The sequence below is a fragment of the Mercenaria mercenaria genome, chromosome 10 (genome assembly GCF_021730395.1).
Source record: "Mercenaria mercenaria strain notata chromosome 10, MADL_Memer_1, whole genome shotgun sequence".
Taxonomy (NCBI): Eukaryota; Metazoa; Mollusca; class Bivalvia; order Venerida; family Veneridae; genus Mercenaria; species Mercenaria mercenaria.
Genome location: NC_069370.1, coordinates 27,686,175 through 27,711,253, shown reverse-complemented (window position 1 = coordinate 27,711,253; position 25,079 = coordinate 27,686,175). Strand labels below are relative to the sequence as shown.

The 25,079-nt window shown below is 34.5% G+C and overlaps 1 protein-coding gene across 1 annotated transcript; it reads right to left on the bottom strand.

Annotated features, from left to right (window-relative positions):
- Positions 1–20,262: 20,262 nt before the first annotated feature.
- LOC128546320 (nociceptin receptor-like) lies at positions 20,263–22,129 on the bottom strand. The gene has a single exon (XM_053516721.1). The coding sequence runs from the start codon at positions 21,913–21,915 to the stop codon at positions 20,803–20,805; it is 1,113 nt and encodes a 370-aa protein (XP_053372696.1). The 5' UTR covers positions 21,916–22,129; the 3' UTR covers positions 20,263–20,802.
- Positions 22,130–25,079: the final 2,950 nt, after the last annotated feature.

Below are 25,079 nucleotides of genomic sequence, written 5' to 3'. Positions count from 1 at the left end.
TACAGCCTCTATCGCATACACAAGGTTTTTCTTTGATTTGACCTAGTGACCTAGTTTTTGATCCCAGATGACCCATTTTCAAACTCGGCCTAGATTTCATCAAGGTAATCATTCTGACGAAAATTCATGAAGATTAATTGAAAAATACAGCCTCTATCGCGTACACAAGGTTTTCTTTTTATTTGACCTAGTGACCTAGTTTTTGACCCCAGATGACCCATATTTGAACTCGGCCTAAATTTCATCAAGGTAATCATTCTGACCAAAATTCATGAAGATTAATTGAAAAATACAGCCTCTATTGCATACACAAGGTTTTTCTTTGATTTGACCTAATGACCTAGTTTCTGACCCCAGATGACCCAGTTTCGAACTTTGCCTAGATTTTATCAAGATAATCATTCTGACCAAATTTCATGAAGATCAGTTGAAAAATACAGCCTCTATCGCATACACAAGCTAAATGTTGACAGACGACAGACAGACGACAGACAGACGCCGGACATCGAGCGATCACAAAAACAGCTAAAAAGCGCATGTCTCCCCCAATGCAAAGTCCTATAGGCAAGAAGTCAATAGGGGTCAGGAGCGAAAGTCAAAGAGACACTGATGGTTGGCTGCAATAGGGATCATCTACTTGGCATGTCCAGTCATCCCGCTAAATTTCAACACTCTTGGCCTAGTGGTTCTCAAGTCACTGTTCAGGCTCCTGTGACCTTGACCTTTGATCAAGTGACCTCAAAATAAATAGGGGTCATCTACTCTGCATCTCCAATCATCCTATTAAGTTTCAACACTGTAGGTCAAGTGGTTCTCAAGTTATTTCCAAAAAATGATTTTACATGAACAGGCCACTGTGACCTTGACCTTTAATAGACTGACCCCAAAATCAATAGGGGTCATCTACTCTGCATGTTCAATCATCCTATGAAGTTTGAACATTCTGGGTCAAGTGGTTCTCAAGTTACTGACCGGAACTGGTTATCAATGTTCAGGCCCCTGTGACCTTGACCTTTGACAGAGTGACCCCAAAGTCGATAGGGGTCATCTACTTTGCATGTACAATCATCCTATGAAGTTTCAACATTCTGGGTCAAGTGGTTCTCTAGTTATTGATCGGAAATGGTTTTCCATGTTCAGGCCCCTGTGACCTTGACCTTTGATGGAGTGACCCCAAAATCGATAGGGGTCATCTACTCTTCATGACCAATCATCCTATGAAGTTTCAACATTCTGGGTCAAGTGGTTCTCTAGTTATTGATCGGAAATGGTTTTCAATGTTCAGGCCCCTGTGACCTTGACCTTTGACAGAGTGACCCCAAAATCAATAGGGGTCATCTACTCTTCATGACCAATCATCCTATGAAGTTTCAACATTGTGGGTCAAGTTGTTCTCTAGTTATTGATCGGAAATGGTTTTCAATGTTCAGGCCCCTGTGACCTTGACCTTTGACGGAGTGACCCCAATAGCAATAGGGGTCATCTACTCTTCATGACCAATCATCCTATGAAGTTTCAACATTCTGGGTCAAGTGGTTCTCTAGTTATTGATCGGAAATGGTTTTCAATGTTCAGGCCCCTGTGACCTTGACCTTTGACGGAGTGACCCCAAAATCAATAAGGGTCATCTACTCTTCATGACCAATCATCCTATGAAGTTTCAACAAGCTGGGTCAAGTGGTTCTCTAGTTATTGATTGGAAATGGTTTTCAATGTTCAGGCCCCTGTGACCTTGACCTTTGACGGAGTGACCCCAAAATCAATAGGGGTCATCTACTCTTCATGACCAATCATCCTATGAAGTTTCAACATTCTGGGTCAAGTGGTTCTCTAGTTATTGATAGGAAATGGTTTTCAATGTTCAGGCCCCTGTGACCTTGACCTTTGACGGAGTGACCCCAAAATCAATAGGGGTCATCTACTCTTCATGACCAATCATCCTATGAAGTTTCAACATTCTGGGTCAAGTGGTTCTCTAGTTATTGATCGGAATATGGTTTTCAATGTTCAGGCCCCTGTGACCTTGACCTTTGATGGAGTGACCCCAAAAACAATAGGGGTCATCTACTCCAGCAGCCCTACAACCCTATGAAGTTTGAAGGTTCTAGGTCAAATGGTTCTCCAGTTATTGCTCGGAAATGAAGTGTGACGTACGGACGGATGGACGGACGGACGGACAGGGCAAAAACAATATGTCTCCTGGGGAGACATAATTAAAGAGTACATAATAAATGTATGATACTTTGATCCTGAATAAAGAATTTATTTTGAATGGGATATGCATACTGTAATAAGCTTAGCTTTTAAAATTAAATGCAGTTAATTGAAATGTGAGCTTGAAGTTTAACTGGAACGAAATACTGTCTTTGAGTGGTTTGGCACCAGGTGTTGCTGTTTAACAAGTTCATGTACATTTGAACTTAAAAGAACAGATGAACACAATCAAGTAAGATATCTTGAACATGGCTGAGGGCAAGATTTGTGCAGTTACAACTTAACATGCTGAAGGTTTCAACATTTTTTTTTTAAAAAAAGGAATGGAAATATATATACACTGGGACCCCATTATAACGCTGTCGTCGGGGTCCAAGGTTCGAGACCCGTGGATCTAGCGGGGTTAAATTTATAACGCGGGTTGATTGTATCAGTGGTATATGCAATACCCCACCCACCTGTAATGTATTAGACGTATTTTGGACACTGTTTTATGTTAATAAGAAATAAGCCTTAGACTTGGTATGTGGTTGGCCGTGACCAGTAGATGGTACATACTAATTTTTGGTTTAGAAGGTCAAAGGCCAAAGTCTCCTAGACATTGAACAAAATTTTCTAGTCCCAACATTTACCAGAGAACGGATAAGCCTTGGGTCCACAGTCCTCAAATTTGGTATGGATGTATAAATGTTCTTCATGACTAGTAAATCGTTCGTCTTTTGTTTTGGGTAGTAGATCTAGATAAATGGTCATTATGAATTTGCAGATCAGAAAATCCTTAACCTAGAGTCCTCGAACTTTGTACGGATGTCAGTGAATATCAATACATGACCTCTATCTATTTTGGTAGAGAAAGGTCACTGGAAAAATCAAATTGTCTGACAAAATACAAGACATGGTAAGCCCTACAACATTCAAACTTTTAGAGACGTTCTTCATAATCATATTATGTACATGATTTGGTATAAGATTAATAGTTAAGGTCACTGTGGATCTTGTCCGACAAATTTCCTGCCGGTTAGCTTAGAGTCATTAAGCTTCGTTGATAAGCTCCTCATGAGTTCATTTCAAGCTAACCCCTAAACATTTCATGGTTGAAAGACCATAGGTCAACGCCAAGTTGATCTTGAACAGCAAAACCTCATTCCAGCAATCACAGTGACTGTAGAACTATTAATCCTGGAATCTTCAGATGTTTGAAGAGGTTCGCCACGACCATTAGATGAGATCATTATTCATGTTAGGGCTTAAGGGAGAATACTCAGTTCAAAATAAAATTTCACTTAAAATAAGACCACATGATCTATTTTCAGTCCACTTAATATCACCAAAAAGACATACGTCTGAACAAAGTTATTTCAGCACTGAAAACGGTTAAAATGTAATCAAACACGTTTGATGTTACCAATAATTGTGTCATAACTGTTAAAATGGGCATGTTTGGGAGAACATTTTTTGTATATGTATATACAGAAACGCAGAACATAATACCGTAAAACTTGTACTTTCCAAACATTCTTTCTCACAATATTTTTGATTTTTTTCCCCAAATCTTCTATTCCCACATCATAAAACAAAAATCTTTAAGTCTATCAGATTACACACTATATTAATATTGATTATATTATGTTATTGCATATATCATACGAATACTATTTATTGTTTGATTTTGTGTAACCTTAGGCGCGTGAAAAGCATACGAATCGTACCAAAATCTAACTTTTGCTACTAAATATTTAATTTTCGGTGAATGATAACAAAACTAACCGTCTAGATTATCAATTGAGCAAGTTATATTATTACAAATCCAACATACAGATTTTATTCATAGACTGTCATAAATATTTCATCTAATTCTAATGTTTTAGCAGTATGAGGCATTTGGAATGTTAGCCAAATCTTTGAAAGTGTCTGCATATTTGTTGTGGCATTGATGTAAACGTCTTTGCAAATTCTAACATCTTTCAAATTGGCCTTGGTTCCATGTATCACCAGTGCCTAGTTGTTCTGTGACATAGGCATTTCTGTTTAAAGTACAAGCTTCTATATATTTTTGTGGTCGTACATTGTGTGAGTTCTAGTGAAAACCAATGCGGTAAAGTTCTGATTGAATCATATCTGTTACACAAACCGCATGTATTTCACGTTGTCCTAGAGCACACAAGTCCTTCAATCCAGTTTCTTCCAATCCAGTATCCCCACCAACGTTATATCCGCTGGTTTTATGGTACTTTTTCCATACATAAAACTGTCAAACCGAACCATGATTATGCCTGAAAACTGTTGTAGAATGTGTGTGTTTACATTTTCTCTTCCACGGTTTGTGCGCCATACTCTGGTGACAAACCTGTGACTTGAAACCCTGTCAAGGTAATACTTGCTGTCGTCTTCAGATTATTCTAGTAGAACCAACAACATTATAATAAGATGATAAGAAAATGTATTTTCTTCATGTAAGCTTATACGCTTTTCTTAAGTGGATGCTTTCTGGGTCAAGCTTTTTCAACAACTTCACGTCATCTTTCTATTCACTTTAAAATAATAATAATCTGATGTGACTTAGCTTTGGCTGAAGTTGTTATCTCTCGGTATATGCTTAACTTAAGAAGATCCTAACTGGTGTTATTCCGGCAAAGTAGCAGTTAAACTCTTTCTGTATACTTCAAGCCTTCATGAAAGTAACCTATGATCTTGTGTTTCCGTTCTCTTGCTGAACTGGCGATAACAAAATTTCTTACAAGAGAGTCACTTTTACTGGATGGTCCAAGTCGATGGTGGTCAACTTCAAAATAAACTAAAGTCTGTTCCACCTATTACGTTTACCTCGTTTCTGAATTATCAGTATCGGTAACATCGTCCAAAAAAACATATTTATATACCATACATCAATAAGTCTAGACCTTTTTTTTCATTTTTTCAATAAAGTGTATTTCAAAGATATAATCTTGGATTTTTCTTTTTTCCCCATAGACCGTAATGCTATATGACGTTACGCCGACTTTCCAATATGGCGGCGCCCGTAGCGCAATAAACTAGGTGTCAACTCAAAATTAAAACGCCCGAGTTAATATTTGAAAAGACTGTTTTTGTTATCATAATATGTTAATTCTTGGGGAAATTCGGGTTAGGCCACCTCAACATGAAAATAAATAAATAAATAAATAAATATATAAGAAAATAGAAAGAAACAAACACAAAAGAACAAGGACATTCTAAAAAGAAAAACAAAATTAACGTGCGTGCGAACGTCTCGATATTTTAGTAACACATGGGCATTCTCCTTATATCATGTTTTCTGTCGTTGAAAGAAAATTATATATATCTTAACTTCAGTTGATGTGACCTAAATAGATATTTTCTCTCGGAAGTATCTTTATGGATTTAATTAATAAAAGTGATAACTAAACTTCGCAGTCCGTCAGGATATTCCCTTTCAACACGTCGCATTACTGAATTTGAACGGACAGGGCAAGGAAAAAACTATTTTAAACATAAAAGGGTTAGATGTCTACAACTCGAAATATTTGCGTTAAAATAATTTCATACATACAAAAACCATCGTGACCGTTTAGAATTACAAATATTAGGTTTTTCTAAATAATCTTGTTAATATTCTGTATTTTTAAGTTATATTTAGGACCCAGATCTAACAAAGAAATATCAGTTTATGTAAATGTTCCGCTGAAACACCAAATTTTAAACTCTGACCAGTGAGTATTCGGAAAACATACAGAAAAATAATAACTTAAAAAGATTTTTTCTTTAAGACTCCATAATTATGTTGCATGTAAAATCCTTTAGTCACCACTGTGGATAAAAAATCATTAATGTAGAACGGACCATGGCCTCATTTTCATAGGTAACAATTTAACGTTTTGTAAATTGTTATTATTAAAATAACATTTGATAGCAACATTGGTTAATCATACCCATTTCGATCCGTATCTTGCACATGTTTGTCCTCAAAAACGGAGAGTATATGCACCTGTCAATATTTTGCCCGCCCGGGGCAGCGGCGGGCATACACGGGACTTTAGACAGACGACCATTCCCGACAGGCGGGAATTTGACAAACATTTGATGTACCAACCAGGCTCTAGGGTAGGATTTAGACAAAAAAGGTTGTCTCTGGGGTGGGGATTTAGACAACAACATTTTTGAAATGTCAAATTCCCCTGGATCAGCCCCCCCCCCCCCCCCCCCCCCCCCCCGGACGGGCAAAATATTGACAGGTGCAATATGAGCTTGTAAGACTACGAGATGTACAGTGCTATATTAAACATTGTTCAGCTGGCAAATAATTTTTTGTCCGCCAGAATAAGTGAAAAGTCTTTTTGTGATTCAACTTGACGTCCTTCAAAGTTTAACGCATAATCAAAATATTAATATTTCCTTAAGAAAATTTTTATAAACATATGTTTAAACATATTTTATTGCCAATATATACATATATAAACAGATAGCTACGTCAATTGTACATATAATAGGCAAAAGGGTCGACCCACAAGTTCTCGCAACATTAGTAACGGGTCTTCCCTAATGCAAATATTTACATATTTAATTTACAACAATGACAACTAATCAGGTACATGTGTGGTAAATAATAAATTTACAATATAATAACTACAAAAAAATGGAAAGAAAAAAAAAGAGTTGAAATAAGTATGAGGTACAAGTACATGTGTACTTATAAAAGCAATCACATTTGTGACTAGTGGCAATGTATAGATAGATGTAAGAGTAAAAATGATGCAATTAATTTGCATTAACATGTACTACATTAGGGAAAAAAAACTTTAAAAAGGAGAAACGAGTACATGTGACTTATATAGACAAACATATTTGTGACTAGTCAGTGTACAAAAAGGTGTAAGAGTACAAAAAAAGAAGATACAATTCAATCGCATTAACATGTACTACATTCGGGGAAAAGAACATAAAAAAGAAACAACTGAGGTCTTGTCAATAATAAACTTATATAATTATATATGAATAAATTGAATATTGCCTGCTAAATATGGTAAGTCTCAAAAGCGTTTGGTTGATTTTATGTAATGTTGGACTGAGCAGAATATTTTGCAGTTGTCTTCATATGACAACTCGGAATTACCAACTAAAAGAAGTTGGGTATTTAAAGGATGAAATTGCCTTAGATCGTGGAAAAGTTTAATCCTTTGCTTTGTATATATCGTACAAGTGAAAAGAAAATGTTTAACGTCTTCAATATCTTCTCCACAAGAACAGATTGAGTCCTGAGACAGATGGTTGCAAAATAAATGAAAATTCAAATTACTGCACGCGTTTCTAAGCCTTGCATGAATTATAGAAAATATTCTTTCTCCTACAAGATACCATTTTGGAGTTTCTGTAGTTGGAAAAACGGTATTTTTTAACAATCTTTTAAAACTTGATAAGGTGTTTGTGGCTCTTATTTCAGGACTCAAATTGTTCCAAATATCAATAGCAGAAGGCACAAAGGAATTAGAAAATATCTGAGTTCTTCGACTGAGGATTATGAAATTTTCAGCGTTTCTTAAGTTGTAATGTGTAGAATTGTTGACAATGTTTGGAAAAATATTATTCAAATACTCGGGCGCATCACCATTGCGAATTCTTAATGTGATTAAAAGTTTTTGATATAATTGTCTGTCAGATAGTGAGAGCCAGTTAATTTCCTGATATAAATTTTGAATTGAGACAGACCGGGTAAGTCCAGGTACAATACGGGCTGCTTCATGTTGAATTTTTTCTAGTGTTTCTTTTTCGTACTGAGTACAGCCGTCCCACACTACAGAAGCATATTCTAAAACAGGTCTTAAGAAAGATATATATATATTTGATAAAGAGTCTGTCTATTAAGAGTATACTTTAATTTTCTCATCATACCTAACAATTTTAAAGCTGATGTAGTTATTTGGTCAATGTGGTCATGCCATTTTCCATTTGAACTTAGTGTTAAACCTAAGTGTTTATGTCGTTCAACAAATCTTACAGGTACGTTATCAAATGTCAAAAATGGTTTGTTGATATTTTGTTGTAAAGTAAAAAACATTGCTTCTTTTTTATTCGGATTAAAATCTACAAGCCATTTTTTAGACCATGCATTTATCATTGCAAGATCATGGTTAACAATTCCTTCAAGATCAGTCAAAGAAAATGTAGTACATGCTAAAGAAGTGTCATCCGCAAAAAGACGTGCAATACATAACAAATTCTCAATGATGTCATTAACATATACTAGAAAGAAAAGAGGCCCAAGGACTGAGCCTTGGGGCACCCCGGCATTGACGCTGAGAGGTTCAGATAAAGAAGAGCCAACAAAAACTTTCTGGTTTCTGTTTTCAAGATAACTCTTGGTCCATTTTAACAAATTTCCTTTGATACCATTTAGTTGTAGTTTATAAAGGAGACCTTTGTGCCAAACTCTATCAAAGGCCTTAGAGATGTCACAAAATACAATACAAGTATAAGTTTTGGTATCTAGAGATTGAACAATTTGATGGTACATATCTAATAATTGATAAACCGTAGAATGTCCTTTCAAAAAGCCGGATTGTTTAGAGTAAATAAGTTGATTAGCTACCAAATGGTTATACATGTGTTTGTGTAGAATTCTTTCCATAAGTTTTCCTAGACAACTTAAAAGTGAAATAGGACGATAATTAGAAGTCAATTTATTATCTCCTTTCTTAAAAAGTGGCATTACAATTGCTGATTTCCAAATTTCAGGAAAACACATTCTGACAAAGACCTATTGAATAATGTATAACGAGGTTTGGAAATTGTTTTGCAAATATTTTTCAATACTTTATGACTAATTAGGTCTTCACCGACCGCTTTATTAATATCTAAGATTTTAATTATGTCCTGAATTTCTGATTCTTGTATTTCTATAGTAGATAAACTAGCATCTGTATAGTCGGGCATATGCTATGGCACTTCATCAACGTCATCAAGGTGTGATATTGATGCAAAGTATTCATTTAGACAATTAGCTTTTTCAGAGTCAGAGAAATGGTACGTTTCTGTGCCGTCAGAATTACAAGTTTTCAAAGGGGGGATAACTTCTGAAAAAATTTTAGTTTTAAGAAAACTACGCAGAAGCTTCCAATATTGTTTTTGATTGTTTGTATTCAAATCGACAAGGCTGTCCTCCAAATTAACATAAAATTTTTCTCTGGCATGTTTTTTTAAATTGTTTACTTTGTTTCTTAATTTTTTATAAGTATTCCAATGGTTTGTATTATGATTAGAAATTGCAATGGATTTTTGTCTATCACGTTTGCGAGAATACAGTCTTATGGTTGAATCATACCATGGTTTGTCGTATGGTCTGATAGTGACTTCTTTATATGGTATACACTTTTTCATATAATCTAATAGTTTTTCAGTAAATAAAACTGCACCATCATTAACGTTAATAGAGTAAAGAAACGACCAACCAGCATTTGCAATATAGTTATTTAGGGACTGAAAGTCGGCTCTATTGTATAACCATACTTTCCTTTTATTGGACATTTGACAAGAAAACGGGGCTTTGAAAAATGCACAAGTCGCTTTATGATCACTGATATTGTCAGGAACTGTAAAAACGTCACTGTGTAGACACGATAAATCATCAGAAACTAGAACTGGATCTATAAGGGTAGATGAGGTCGCCGTGACCCGTGTCGGATTTGTGTCTACATTATCTAGATTATATAAAAGCATGATCTGTTTTAAGTGGCAATTATGTTTAAACTGATCTTCATTTATATCTCCAACGACAATTAAGTTTTCATTCATATCTAAAGCATTGTCTAGCATTACCGCTAAATCGTTCCAAAATGCTACAGTCTTATTTGGCGGTCGGTAAACGCAGCACAGTAAAAAAGACATAATACCTAATTTAACTTCTAACCAAATAGCATCTACTGAAGGATTTTCAAATTCTAGTTTTCGGCAAGATACTATTTTTTCAGAAACGTATATCAAAATTCCACTTGAGTGTGCAGTAGAATCTCGACGATACAAACAGTCGTTATAACCTTGAATAAACAATTTTTCATTTTCAACAATGTCAGTAAGATGTGTCTCTGTGAAGCAGAGTATGTCGAAATCAAGGAGGTTATCTTGTATAAATTCAATTTTATTTCTTAAAGATCTTATATTTAAGTGAAGAACAGATATACTGGGATTTTTGTTTTCATTATTTTGAGGGCCTGGATTTTGTTCAACATCTCCAGACATAAGTACTAGAGTAAATAACATAAATGCAAATTCTGTGTTTAGAAAACAATATGTTAAAATGTGACAAAATTTCTTAAGCGAAGTAATGCAAGATGTAAAGAAAATAATTAACAAGTCAGAGCAAAAAAAGTGCATGTACATTTTTTCTTTCTTGAAAAGCTTTTGAACTTTACCGTAAAATAACCCTATGGCCGCTCTATAGAGGTTTAAATCATTACCCATTGGGTAATATGTACAGCTGATCACTTGAGATATGCGACCAAAGATGAAGGGTAACAGTACAAGCAGACATAATAGTATTCACCGTAGACAAGACAATTGTATAAGCTGGACAAAAACAAAAATACAAACAAGCATGAAAACAGAAAACAAAAATAACTAATACTAGAAACAAAAACGTAAAAAACATATTCTAGTGAAGAGGAATGGTTGAGTAAAAGCTTGAAGAACTTCTACTAGAGTAACTGGTTTGAAAATTGATCAAAAGTTATATTTATAGTCATAAACATATAGTCACCGTCGTACAGAAACGAAATTCATTCACGCTCAGAATCGCGTATTTTCATTTGGTAAACTTACAGAATAATTCAAGATTACGTTCAATAATAAAATCAGAATCGTTTCTGTTGATATAAAACCATGACGGCAACATGAAACTTTATGCTAATGAACCGGTGGAGCGCAATAAAAACACGTGCAGTTTTCCCGCCAAAATTAGGAACGGATAACATAAAACACATAACAATTACATATACATAGAGATATTAATTCCCGCGGAACTGCACGGCAAAAAGCCTGTATGATTATTTGACATACATTTTGCATGAGCAAGACTGTCCTTTTTAATCATCTTCAACCCGATTTAGGCCCCCGACGTGCATGCTTTTATTTCGGTTTAGGTTTCGGCGTATATATGAAAACCTTTACAGTGTTTACAGTGTACTGAAATGAATGATAATTTTGTTATAACGATTACTTGTAACGTCTGACCTATCACAATACATGTATTAAGAAATGAGCCGCGCCATGAGTACTTTCGTGTTTACAAAATTCAATCACCATTGCCCCATAAGTCTTACATTTAACGAACAGAGAGAGAGTTGATTTTTGTTTTATGTTAAAAGTTTAGTTCTTGTCGTTCGCAGGTAGTCACTGACTACGTTATTGTGCTGGCATCCTCGGCTAGTATGATCTTTGGACTATTTGCGTTGCATCAAATTCTTATGTAAATGCTCCCTCAAATGGACTTTTCTGTTACTTCTATGGAAAAACCTCTTGTTTTAATTAAAAGTGCGGGGAACGACGGGGAGTGGTGGGGGGGGGCAAACAAAATACATGCTGTACACCATATTTGTGGGTGTCCTTCAGGTCCCGCTGCTCCTAGCCTATGTTACACTTTCTGCTTATCATTTTGAACATTCTATTATATTTTCTTCGATCGCGCGCCTCGTCACGTGCCAGTTATGATACACGTGTGAGAAAAGGCCGGAAAAAAAAGAATTATTAATCGGTCTCCGTGGACTTTATCAACAAGACTTTGTGCCAGAGACAATAATTAATCTGTGCTCGTTTAATCCAGCAGAAAACTGAAGTGACGTAACACTTGCGACGAGTACGTACAATGTCATATCTTGTGGAATTTAAAAGCATACTCCAGCCTACATATTCAACAGAAATGTACGATATATAAAAATAATGAACAGAAACAAAAAGAAAATATCAAACCTTTGTTAAAAACCCTGACTGGCAGTTTCAATCAAGAATAATGTAAGACTAAAGTAAAACTTTAACGGAAAAAAGTTTCAGCTCACATTACCGTTAATTATTCATGAATGATCTGAAAATAGTATTTGAATGTTTAGATCTGTTTCTGAACATCGTATCTCCGGTGGACAATAAAAGTTGATAAAATGATAGTTCGGGGATATATTTCATAATTGAAATCGGCGGTTATAAATAACAATATTCTACGCTCTATGACTTCTCTCTGAGTCAAATATAAATCTGACATAATAATTATAATAATGATGATAATAATAATTTAATAAACAGAGAGAATGTGTTCGCGATCCGATTTCGCTTTTAAAGAAATCTAAATTAGCAGCCTTCGGATCAAGAGTAAGTCACAGGTTTAAAAAGAGATGCTTTCATATAGGCCTAAACAGCAAAATTATAATAAAAAAAAAAACAAACAAAAAAAACCAGATAGGTTGATGAAATGATAAGCAATTAAGCATTTTTTAAACATATATTTCAAAAAGTAAAATTTAATTCTAGCGTGATGTACGTCAAGATGTCTATCTTCTATCGGCTAATTGTGTATCTATACCTGTGTAATTCTTCCCTTGTGCGCCTCGAATAAATCTGCATATTGCCAGCAATACTACGTCATTTATCTTATCTACGTCATAAGTTTCTTTCGGAGAAAAAGACGCATACACAACCGGGACTCGGTATGGCGAATATTGTGTTTTGAAAACTGAAAATTGTAAAAGAAATTGGATATGTGGCGGACTGTAAATACTTCAGTAAGGATGCTAAAATACAGGTTATCTTTGAACCATGCGTTTGGAAATGATGTTAAATTGAGCAAGTCATCGTTTCAAGGGCATGGTGCGATTGATGCCTGAATTTCATCGATGTGTAAAAGAGCTTGTTTGTTTACAACTGATTCACTGAGGATTGGATAGAGCTACAGAGGACTAGGAAGATTTTTGGAGTGTTTACACCTTGATAGGTTAAAAGTGAGTCAATTTACATTTTTGTTAAATCTAAATAACATATTTTTAAACACAAAATTTCAGTTCACTCAATGCATTTACATGTAGGGAATTGTAAACAAAATGAGTTTTGAGTCGCTCCCGATAAAATTCACGTGAATTTTCCTGTTATACTTAAATTTAGAGAGCAAACTCCAATGGCGGCAAGAAACTACAATGGGAGACTGCCGTTGAAAATATAAATATGTCATTTATTTGGATATTTGGCAAAGCAGAAAAAAATCGTTAAATTTCTCGATGGTGACTTTTTTTAGTTTATCAAACCATATTTACTTTGCCGGTAAGTGTCGTAGTTTTGTCATATGACACCAAAGTTGGGGTAAACCTTTGGAATGGAACAGACTTTAGTTCGTTAATATGCCTTATAGCTGCCCCTAAAGCGCCAATTCATGCAACTGCCTTTTGGAAGCCGTCGCTGAATGCATGTGTCGTGTTCTCTCTCTCTACTTAATATGCAATATTTAGATATTAAGTTTTAATTATTTAATATTATCAATTTACTTTTAAGTTTTGAATTTTAAGCATTAATTTTAAATGGCCCTCCAGGGCTTAGATACATAGAAGCATATCGCCCTCTTAACTGCGCAAGTCATCATATCGTCAGATCAAGATCATGACGTCACACATGTTAGAAAAAAGTGATGATTTCTATTACATTATTATGTTAGACTAGTGCAGGTGTTATGTACATCTTTGTCTTTATTGGAGTATATCTTTGATCAGAGAGTCCGATATGTTTTGAAATATAGAGTTCCTCTTTCAAGTGCTGTTTCGATGTTTTGTTTAGAGTAAGTGTACTCGGTTTCGCACAGTTCACGGTTTCGCACACCAAAGAATTTTCCGTTTCTTGTATATTTGCGATAAGTACAACACATGTATACACGTACCAGCTCTCATATAAACTTAGGTTTCTTTCTGATATAACGGCGTAATTTGTTATCCCCGCCGAAGGCGGAGAGATTCACTTTTTGCGTCGTCCGTCCGTCTTTCCGTCGGTCCATCAAGAGCCATATCTGGGAAGTGGTTTGGAATATTTAAATAACACTTCATATACATGTTCACCACCAAAGGGAAATGCGGCCTGTCACGTTTAAGTTAGATTGCCGAAGTAACACCAGAGCTATGACACTTAGTAGTTTCTAATGTTAACTATATAGGGTACTAAAATATGGCAATTTCTGCTTCATACCTTGTAACATATTTGACCTAGAACTACGAAACTTGAATCAAATTTAGATCACTACAATGTGGCAGTGCATACTCAATTTCGTCAGTCAGGATCTTTGTCGTAACTTTAGAGTTATTGCCCTTTAATCGTTTAAAAATGCACATATTTGTACATAGCAAACTAACCAATTGGTAGAATTTCATTAAACGTCTTTCATTTATTGTCCACGTAAAGTTGTGTACCCACACCCGGTCACCCCTCACCGCCCTGGTCACACCCCGTCTCCCTCTCCCCTCCACACCCAGTTTTTTATTTTTCTTCATTTTTTCTTGTTTTATTAAATCTTAAACCTTCCATGAATATTTATGAACATGAAAAGTTTGAAAGTTTGTACCTTCCCCCACCTCACTACTCAACCCACTCTCCCCCACTACCCCAATCATGCCCCTGGCCAATCTATTTTTTTCAGTTTTATTTTCCGTCAATATCTATGTAAAGTTTTGTACCCTCATACCCCCCCACCCCCGCCCCCACCACACACACACACACACACACACACACCGAAAACAATAATTCATTCCATGAGTATTTATCAACATGTGAAGTTGTAAACCCCCACCCCGTCACCACCTACGTTCAAGATTCCTTACTTGACTGTGCTCACTTAAGGACTTCTGTTCTTTTAAATTCATATGTAATGAAACTATTTGCTTCTTAGAAACATCTTTAGTTTTTTGCCGGATAAATTTCTTTGCCATTCCATTCATCGAATTTACTTTTTTTTTTTAAGTCATGGTGTGTTTGATTCGGACTAAGTTCATACATGTTATAAGTGCTTGGATTCATATCAGTTTGCAAATATTATGTAGGTCAGTATTACAGTTATAAATGCACTGAATTATGTAATTACTATTATAAAAAGGTAAAGGTAAAGGTCTTGTTTATTATAGTGTCACCCCTATTGAAAGGGCCAGCCAATTTGGCTTTTGAGACACATTTATTGTGCGTACCAATTACCTCCCAACTCCTACCATTACACCAGGCGCCAGGCGGATAGAAGTCGGTAACCATTCATTTAACTATCTCGCGGGTCACGAACCGGCCTTTTCGGAACGAGACCAATGACAAACATCCCCTGGACGAACGCTCCCCATGGGGCTCGAACCTTCGACCTTCCGATCCCGAGACGGACGCCTTAACCACTGGGCCAGTATGACCGGTTTATATGTCTAGAGAAAGGAAGATAATTGCTTCAGTTGTCCAGAAATATTGATAATAATCATAGTTTGCCCATTTTCATACAAGTTTGACTTATTCCAGCATCTTTTACTTTCATATTATGTATCCTGTCTTAGATGAAAGTTTGCACATAAAGTTTAATTAGTGCCCGTTTTAGTCATGGCATTGTATCAAATTTTGATGAACTTCAAGTAGAAATATTTTTCTTTATTCACATATTCATACTGAGAGATTTTATTTTGTGACAATTTATCATAAATGAAAAATAAAAAGTATATTTCTTCGGAAATAGATACAAATATTTATGAATTTGGTTCAGAAACTTGGAATGATGATTTTACTTATTTAGAGATAACTCTACTCCCATGGCTAGTAAGAGTTATTTGCATCATGGCGCCAACATTCCTAGCGTCTCATAACCCCAAACCAGACAATGCCTTTGAAGAATCACATATTTGGTTCTGTTCCCTTCATTAACGCAATCGTTGTGAGCACAAAAATAACCATACAATTGTTGTAATAGGTAGGATGCGTTTGGCCAAACATATTTCCTTAACTTGTTGGCTCAAAGATAAAGTAAAGTTGCCACACTGAGAAAGTTCCTCTTCCTGTCCACATACTTTATCATGACAACTATATTCTAAAGACAAAATTCTTGAACGAACAGAACATTGAAAATATATTTCTACCAGCTCAGGTCTACAAGATAGCAAATATTAGGGGACCTCGGCAGATTCGCACATTTGTAAACATTCAAAATCTTGTAATGAACTAGGTAAAGGTCATAAAAATATGAACATATTAGAAAAGGTCAAAGTACATAAATTAGTAAAAGATTCTAGAAAATTCAATTTTGAAGGTTGTCGTATTAAAGTAGATCATCAGATCAGTGTTAATTTCATTCGGTCTTGGTTGACTCATTTTGAATATAAAGATTTGCTGGTGTGTGATTTATCAGAATTTGGTTTCCCTTTAGGCTTTGTAGGTAATGAAGACCTTCCAAAACGATATGGAAATACAAAAACTATAAAGGGGCTACAGACATTCCAGTCGAAATAGAGGATTATCTGGAGAAAGAAATGTCACATAAAGCTGTTATACGACCTATCAAAAGTAATCTATGATTTGTGAATATCCTCTTTAAATTTAGTACCAAAGAAATCGGTGTCAGAAAGACGAATTATTCTAGATCTTAGTAGCTGTACTTCAAATGCGGTCAATGACTATATAGACAAAAACTTTTACTTGAATGAGCCAGTCATTAATTTTTCCAAAAATTGATGATTTTATTAAGCTATTTTAGCAAATGGTCAATGCTGTTTGATGTTTAAAAAATATTTGAAACGAGCATATAGGCAAATCAGTATTTGTCCTTCACAATACAATTTAGTGTCCATACCATCCTTTGTTTGGAAAACAACATATTTTTTTGTGACACTGTGTTATCTATGGGTTTACGTACAAGTACCGCACATTATTATGGCGTTTTTATTTTTTGCAATATGTAAATAAACAATCAGTAGCACCCTTGTCTAACCTTAAGCCTGCTGGTGGAAAGTTATTCTGCCTTTGCGACCAGTGCAGAGCAAGATCATTGTCTGCACGGTTCGCTATTTAGTCTGTTAATTTTCAGTGAACACCCCGTCAAATAATTTATGGTACTGCCCAAATTGAATGTTAGACCAGTCCATTTTAGAAATTTAGCAGGGTGGGGTTAAAAAAGAAGATTTTCGAACAATATGTAATACATTGTAGTTGGCTTGCTGGTGCAGTAGGTTGAGAGAATAGATATGTATTTATTTAGTAGTGATAGTTTTGACGGTTGGAACCTTGCATCCGTCCAATTTTTTATTTATTTATTTTGCTTTACATACTTTGTGTAAGTTTTTTCCCTCTGGTTTCTAATTCATTGTTTTTTTGTGGGTTTTTTTTTCGTATAAAATCGGTAGCATCTTTAAATCAGTCGATACTGAAATTATGACTGGGCAATGATTTTCAAAGTGAACTGCAAGATTATTATAAAATTTATAAAACTAACCCGTTGAGTTATAACAATAACAATATTACAGGACAGCTTAAAAACATTAGATTATATTAAAGGCGATGTGTTTTAAATAGAATTACATGTTAATAGTGACATTTTAAGTCAGTGAACAAGTTGGAACTAGATTAACTAACTCGTGTCGTATTGAAAAAGAAAGAAATAAATAAAGTTTTGAAAATTAAACGTTTTACGTGTCTGGGAATTGAAATCACGACGAGAAAGAATAACACGAATACCGTTACCGCTCGGTCAACGAGGATGTAAATGTTTAGTATGTTTGATTTAATTTTATTGTTTTTTTTTTGTTTATATTTCAAAACGCCTAAATACTGTGCGATACCTATAGTGCTGCTTCAATATGTCAAAACGCCTAAATACTGTGCGATATCTATAGTGCTGCTTCAATATGTCAAAACGCCTAAATACTGTGCGATACCTATAGTGCTGCTTCAATATGTCAAAACGCCTAAATACTGTGCGATAAATACTGTGCGATATCTATAGTGCTGCTTCAATATGTCGAAACGCCTAAATACTGTTCGATACCTATAGTGCTGCTTCAATATGTCAAAACGCCGAAATACTGTGCGATATCTATAGTGCTGCTTCAATATGTCAAAACGCCTTGCATTATATTTTCTGGTGAATTTTGCGCTTTCGCACGCTATAATGTCTTAACTCAACAGCTCTAATCTTACTACTCTAACGTTGCTTATATGTGTACTTTTGATAACTTTTCGTTCATGTTACAGTATATAACTAATCTATTTAACAAATATTTGGTTTCTTGCGTATTTGCACCAGTCCTGTTGGATTTGAAGTTTGCACGTTTACATACAAAATTGACTTACTTCAACAGCTTTAACTATACTATTTAACGTTTGATCACCATGATTCCTTGTACAAGTAATATATACTTAATATGACTTATTTTAAATACAATATGTGTGCAATTTATAATATAATCTTGTTTACAAATGGAATCGAAATATAATGTTAATATAAGAAATGAAACATTTTTTGGTATTCATGCGAAATGAACGACAGAAATTGATCAGCAAATTAAACATGAATCGCTAACGCGATTAGCCTATTCTGTCGTTTATTTCGCATGAAGACCGAAAAACAAATAATTTCTTAAATGATATCTGGGTAAAGCGTGTAAATTAGAATACCACTCATCGTATATCGTGTATCCTATCAAATCCGTCTTGACTCTTTGCTGGCGATAAAATATAGTTATTAGCTATTCAAAGAATAATTAGAGCTATCCTACTCACAACGGCGTCGGCGTCACACCTATGTAAAGTTTTTCGTACCAGTCCACATTTTGACAAAACCTTTAGAGATAAAGCTTTGAAACTTTCAACTTATGTGCACCATCACCATGTCCAGTTTTTGACAAGAGTACATAACTCCATCAAGGATTTTGGCTGAATTATGACCCTTTTAATATACAAGTCTTGGTTAAGTTTTTTTTGGACTTGGAAATCAGTTAAATTTTTCATACCAGTCCATATTTTGCCAAACCTGTTTGTCATGTCTTTGAAACATTGAACACTTGTTTACCATCATAGTCTACATATGTAGGCATTACTACATAACTATGACAAGGACTTTAGCTCAGTTATGGCCCTTTTTGACATAGAAATTTGGCATACCGTTCCATATTTTGTCTAAACTGATATATGGCTTTGAAAAATTGAACGCTTGCTTCCCATCATGGTCACATATTGCCATATACTGCAAGACTTATCCAAATCCGCAAATACAGGTGCATTGTTTGTCTTGTCAATTTTGCTTCTTTTGTCTGAAAATCTCTGGTAATATTTTGACCCCATACTTCCATCAATTCTTCGAATAGACGAGCGCGCTGTCAACAGATAGTTCTTGTTTATAAGCCATTCATCGTAAAAGAAGGCTCTTGTATGTTTTTTTATCTCTCCAGTATCATCTTTTATGAAAGCCATTTTGAAAGTATGTTTCAGTCATGGTCAAATTTTTCCTATTTTCCTAACCAGGGACCGTATTCATAAAGCATCTTAAGTATAAGAAATTGATTATTTATTTAAGTATTACTTAGGTTAGAAATTTATTTTACTTAAGTATATTTGTTATTCATAAAACAACTTAATAAGTAATTCTTGTTTTTTATTGTTGACGAAAACATTAAAAAAAAAACATTAATTTCAGACAGATACCACATGCACAATTATGTTTAAAGTGCTTTTATCTGAAAACAACACTTTAATCGTACTCACCACGCTATTTTATTTTCTGACTAGTTATTTCTTACGTATCTTAAGTTTTAGCAGTTTTATGACTACTCGTTCACGAAAGTGTAAATGTTCTGTTATGAATATGCTATTCAAGGGATGATATATAACTATCATTAAATTTTGATAGTTGCAGACATAGCTTTACTGTAGCAAAATGAAATAAATCTAGTAACAAACTCTACTTTGTATTGATTTCCATGGTACTTGATCTTTTTCATGGGTTTGAATCAAAACCACTAACCTATAAATTACACAAATCTATACACAATTTTACTGTACAATTTACTTATTAAACTGACCGATAAAAAGCTCTTTTATTAAACTCTTCAACAAAATATGTATTGAATAATATTTTTGGTACAATGTTTCTAGTATTTTCTTGTAATAATTAAGAGTTTATAATATACAACAGAACATGTAGAAATCGAAATCAGGCAATACACATTGATTGTTATATTTCAACAAGTGTTAGCCATTTTCAAGATTCACATTAAAGAAAAGTGTTATTGATAAATGATGAATCGCCAAACATTATTCATACAAATAAATGTTGCAGATGTTCTAAAATTCGCCACGTATTCTAACTTCTCACAAATGTCAGTAGCATTAAATTTGATGTCAAATATATCTTCGATGTAATTCCTTGGAATCTTATGCTACGACCAGGGTTGAAGTTTTTCACATACTTCTACATGCAGAACGTAGTTTTGGCAAATGGTTATGAACAAAGTATTGATGTAACAACCGGATATATTGTTTTCTTTTATGAACGAAACATAAATAATAACCCCAAGTTAGTGACAGTGTTTTGCAATATGACGAAAACTATGTACATTGCGCATAAACAATTTAAACAAATGTTTCTTGTAAAGTAAGAGCAGAATTTCCTTCATACTCGGTGTTGCTTACAGGAGCCACAGGTTTGCTTTCATGTGTAGATACACGTCCATTCACCGACTTTGTATATGTACTTAATAATCTATCACGCTCAGATCTTTTGCTATGTACAGACGTAATTCCAAATATTTTACAAAATGTCCCTCGAAACTGTTGGCTCATGGTACAGTACAGAACAAAGTTAAATGCGGAATTAGCAGCCAACAATGAGTCCGTTATTTCGCGTATTCCTTTAACAATACTGTTTTCTTCCACGTAACCAAATCCGAAGAACATGGACATAACTGCATCAGGTGTAATACACACAAGAAAGACAATTATTATTATTATCATAATCAGAGTTATTCTGTTTCTGCCAGAGAGACTCTTACCTTTTATACGCTCACGTTTCAGTTCGTTTATGATTCTGGCATTTAGAATAATTAGAACCACTAATGGAACTATTGAACGAAAGGAATTTTGAATCCAAGTGTATGGTTTCATGAAAACCTGGTTGTTGCCAATATGCGTGGGCTGCACAACATAACACGTCAAGTTGTAAATATGATCTGTTACAAAAACCGCATGATATCGCATAGCAGAGGGAATTGTTATAATACTCATTGTAATAAAGACAAAGATAGATATAGTTCGTGCTCTTGGTATAGTGCAGATTGACTTAGCGCGTGTTGGATGACACACTGAAATATATCGTTCTACTGCAATAGACACTGTAAGCCATGCTGTTACACAAACTGCGAAGTTGAAAATGTAGTGCGCGTAGGGATACAAATTCGCCATAATCATTCCAGCATTTGCAGCTTCTGTGTGCTTCATTAGAATCAAGATAAAATAAAAGAGGTCGTTAATCAGTTTGACAGTATCTGATATAGCCAGTGCCGACAAATAAACATTTGTAGATGTTGCCATATCTTTGTGAAATAACACAATTAAGGACAATATGTTTCCAACAATTCCAGGAAAGCATAGTGCAGGGTATATGATTAGTCCAGTTATGAATTGCGCTGTGTCATAAAACGCTGCAGCAGAATCATTTTGATAACACAGACGTTCCGTGGTATTCATCTTGTTGTAATTAGAAAATTTATCAATGATGTTAAAAGATGTTAGCCCGAATGCCGGTCCATTTAATGTTTCATCTATGAATATGCTGCATTAGCGGTTCTGGTTGGAAAAAGAGAAACTACCGTGTCCGACACCTGTTTCATCGTCACTTTATATGAGAAGTTATATATCACTGCGTCTGTAATCTTTTACTACGTTTAGTTTGGTCTTCAATTCAAATCTGAAACAAGAAAATGTTTTATGTGTTTTAAGAAAATTAATAAAAAATGAAACAAAAATTAATCCCTTGGGAAAGACAAAAATATCTACCGGGCAATTAATTACTATTCTTGTTAGGTGGACAAAATGAGTTTCAGTGAATCTTTTTCTATGCGTCTTTTTCTATGCGACAGGATAACACAGATATATTCGGCCATATTTGGATAGAAACGTACATCTTTTAGAACTGCCGGAAAATGACTGTTGTCGTAGACTAAACTATCTTACTTTGATAGAGAAATCATACCTAATCGCATGGATACCATTTCTGAAAACAGTTATGAAATTATACACATGTTATTCTGCATCAAAAGACAAAGTCGCAAGTATTCTGATTAGACTGAAGAACTTAAGTTAAAGAATGAATGAATTTTTCATTAGCTCGACTATTCAAAGAATAGGTAGAGCTATTTGCTACACCCGCGCGTCTTCATCGGCGTCCGCGTCTGCGTCCGCTTCCCGGTTTGGTTAAGTTTTTGCATGTTACAAACCTAGGGTCAATCACTTTAAAATGTAATTAATTAAATTACAGTGCTCACTTAAATTACAATTACCGTTACATGAAATTTAGCAATGTAATTAATTAAATTACATTTACATTGCAACTTATTATTAATGACGTTCGTTTACCAAATGTGGTAACAACCTAACATTCTTCTTATATAAACACTGTTGAATGATAATACACCCATAAACTGATTTCTATTATGGAAGCCCTGGAGGGCCATTTAAAATTAATACTTAAAATGTACAGCTTAAAAGTAAATTATTAATATTAAATAATTAAAACTTAATTTTAATATTAAATTTAATATTGCATACTAAGTAAATTAAACACAAAGCGCGCACATGCATCTGATGACAGTTTTCAAATGGTAGTCGCATGGCCAAGAGAATAATACTGACCAGTTAAATTGATTTTGTAATATTGCTATAAGTATTTAACGTTTTTAACGCTACGATTGGTTGTATAGATGAGAATGAAATAATATTACCAAATAGCCCAAGTGTGTAGCACTTCTCGGTATATAGTTTCAAAAACTGCTATTGTCATTGACGTAAGAGTGGCCCTTTAAACTGTATATGTTGTTTGAAAACCTTAAAATTACAAACATTTAAATGCGCACGAATTTCCTTTTTAACTACCTGTAGATAAAGAGCCCCGACTGCTACCTGCATAATATCTATAACTGTGTGATATTCATAATTCACCACTACAGAAAGAACATTAATTTCGAAGACCGATGGGAGTTTTGTGAAGGCTATACGGACCGAACAGAAGACAAAAAGAGTAGGAAACACAATGGTAACTTTATGATGACAATTGATAATATCTGCTCTCTTGACTCTTACGGCCAAGTTTTACCCCTCTGACAAAGTTGTAGTCCGCCCGTCTGTTCATCCGTCCGGAGTTTTTATAGTTCACTGTCCAACACAAATTCTCTCAAAGTTTTATGATAAACACAAATTCTCTCAAAGTTTTATGATAATTGCCAGAGATTAAACAGCGAACAGTTTAGACACTGATCGGTTTGCTCTGAAGCTAGGGTCTTGCACTTGTACTTAAGGACACTATGAACAAAAATAAAAATGACAAGATACGAGAACGAATATAACAAATTTTGAGGTACCATATTCTTAACTTTTAACGCACAATTTTATAAACATATTTTTAACGTCAGTATCCCACCAGTTTTATACGATCATATACAATGACAGTTATAGTCCCCCGGCCACTAGGTGAAATCATTCACCCCACCAGGGATTTTGGCAGACTATTATAGAATTATTATATGATATGTTTAGCATCCAATTTTACTTGTTTGCCAATTTTAGAATTGAGATTTAGAAAAGTACGTTCGATTTAAGGACCCTACCCCATAATTTACATAAATTGAAATGAAATGGGGGTACACATAAAGATTTAAGCACAGTTTATACAAAATAAGCGCAAAACTTCTCAAAATACACCAATTTGTAGTAAATTAAGTTTGTTTTAAATTGGTAACTTCATTAACGTTCCATTTCTATTAGGCGACGTAAAAGTGACGTCATCATGACGTCAAAATTGCGAAAACGTGCCTGTGGATCAGTAAAAAGTGTTACTTTTATATTTCATGGATATTTAATGGTTAAAAATGTTTTTGAATAAGGTAAGTTTGATTTGATATTCATATTTTTACATTTGTATACAATTACTCTCGTGGTCACGTACACATTAATCTGTTTTCAAGCGATTATTAGCTTGAATTTCACGGTTGTGTACTGACGTCTTATCGTTCAAATGATTGTATTCCACCTTTCGAAGATGAATGCATTTTCTTACAATGAATATACATTTTTTTCCAGATTAAAATGATTGAAATGATGGCACTTATGTGTGAATATTATCTTAACTCTGACTAATGTGTGTTAATTATTGTTATTCTTCCAATAATATGCTGACAAAAGAAGATCAAATTGTGAGCTTCCTATCGACTGAGTAGTACAGTAGAATATCATCAAGAAATCAGATTTTCCATTCATTTTGAGAATTATCAAATTTAGTATATTTTACTATATTTTTGTTTTAAATGTATTGAATTTCCTGTAATAATTTCAAAATTGAATTTAATCTCGTCTTGTTTATACATTTAAGTGCGAAGAGCAATACCGGCCAGCAGTGTTAGATCAACCAACTTGTAATAAGTCGGAAAGTTAAGCAGCACAGATCCAGTACGGAGTATTTTAAAGCACCACACGAGTTATAATCACCATTGAATCATTTGTTTTTGGAAGGTGTTTTTATCAAAATCTTTTCTATGAAACCGCACAGAATTTAATCAGGAACAGACTGTCTCAAAACTATTTTGTAATTTTTCCGCTGTTCAATGTAGTTCAATGCGGAATAGTTTACCATCTCTATC

Bases quoted from the DNA above. Each gene is read 5' to 3' on its own strand.
- LOC128546320 (XM_053516721.1), bottom strand. From the start codon at position 21,915: ATGAATACCACGGAACGTCTGTGTTATCAAAATGATTCTGCTGCAGCG.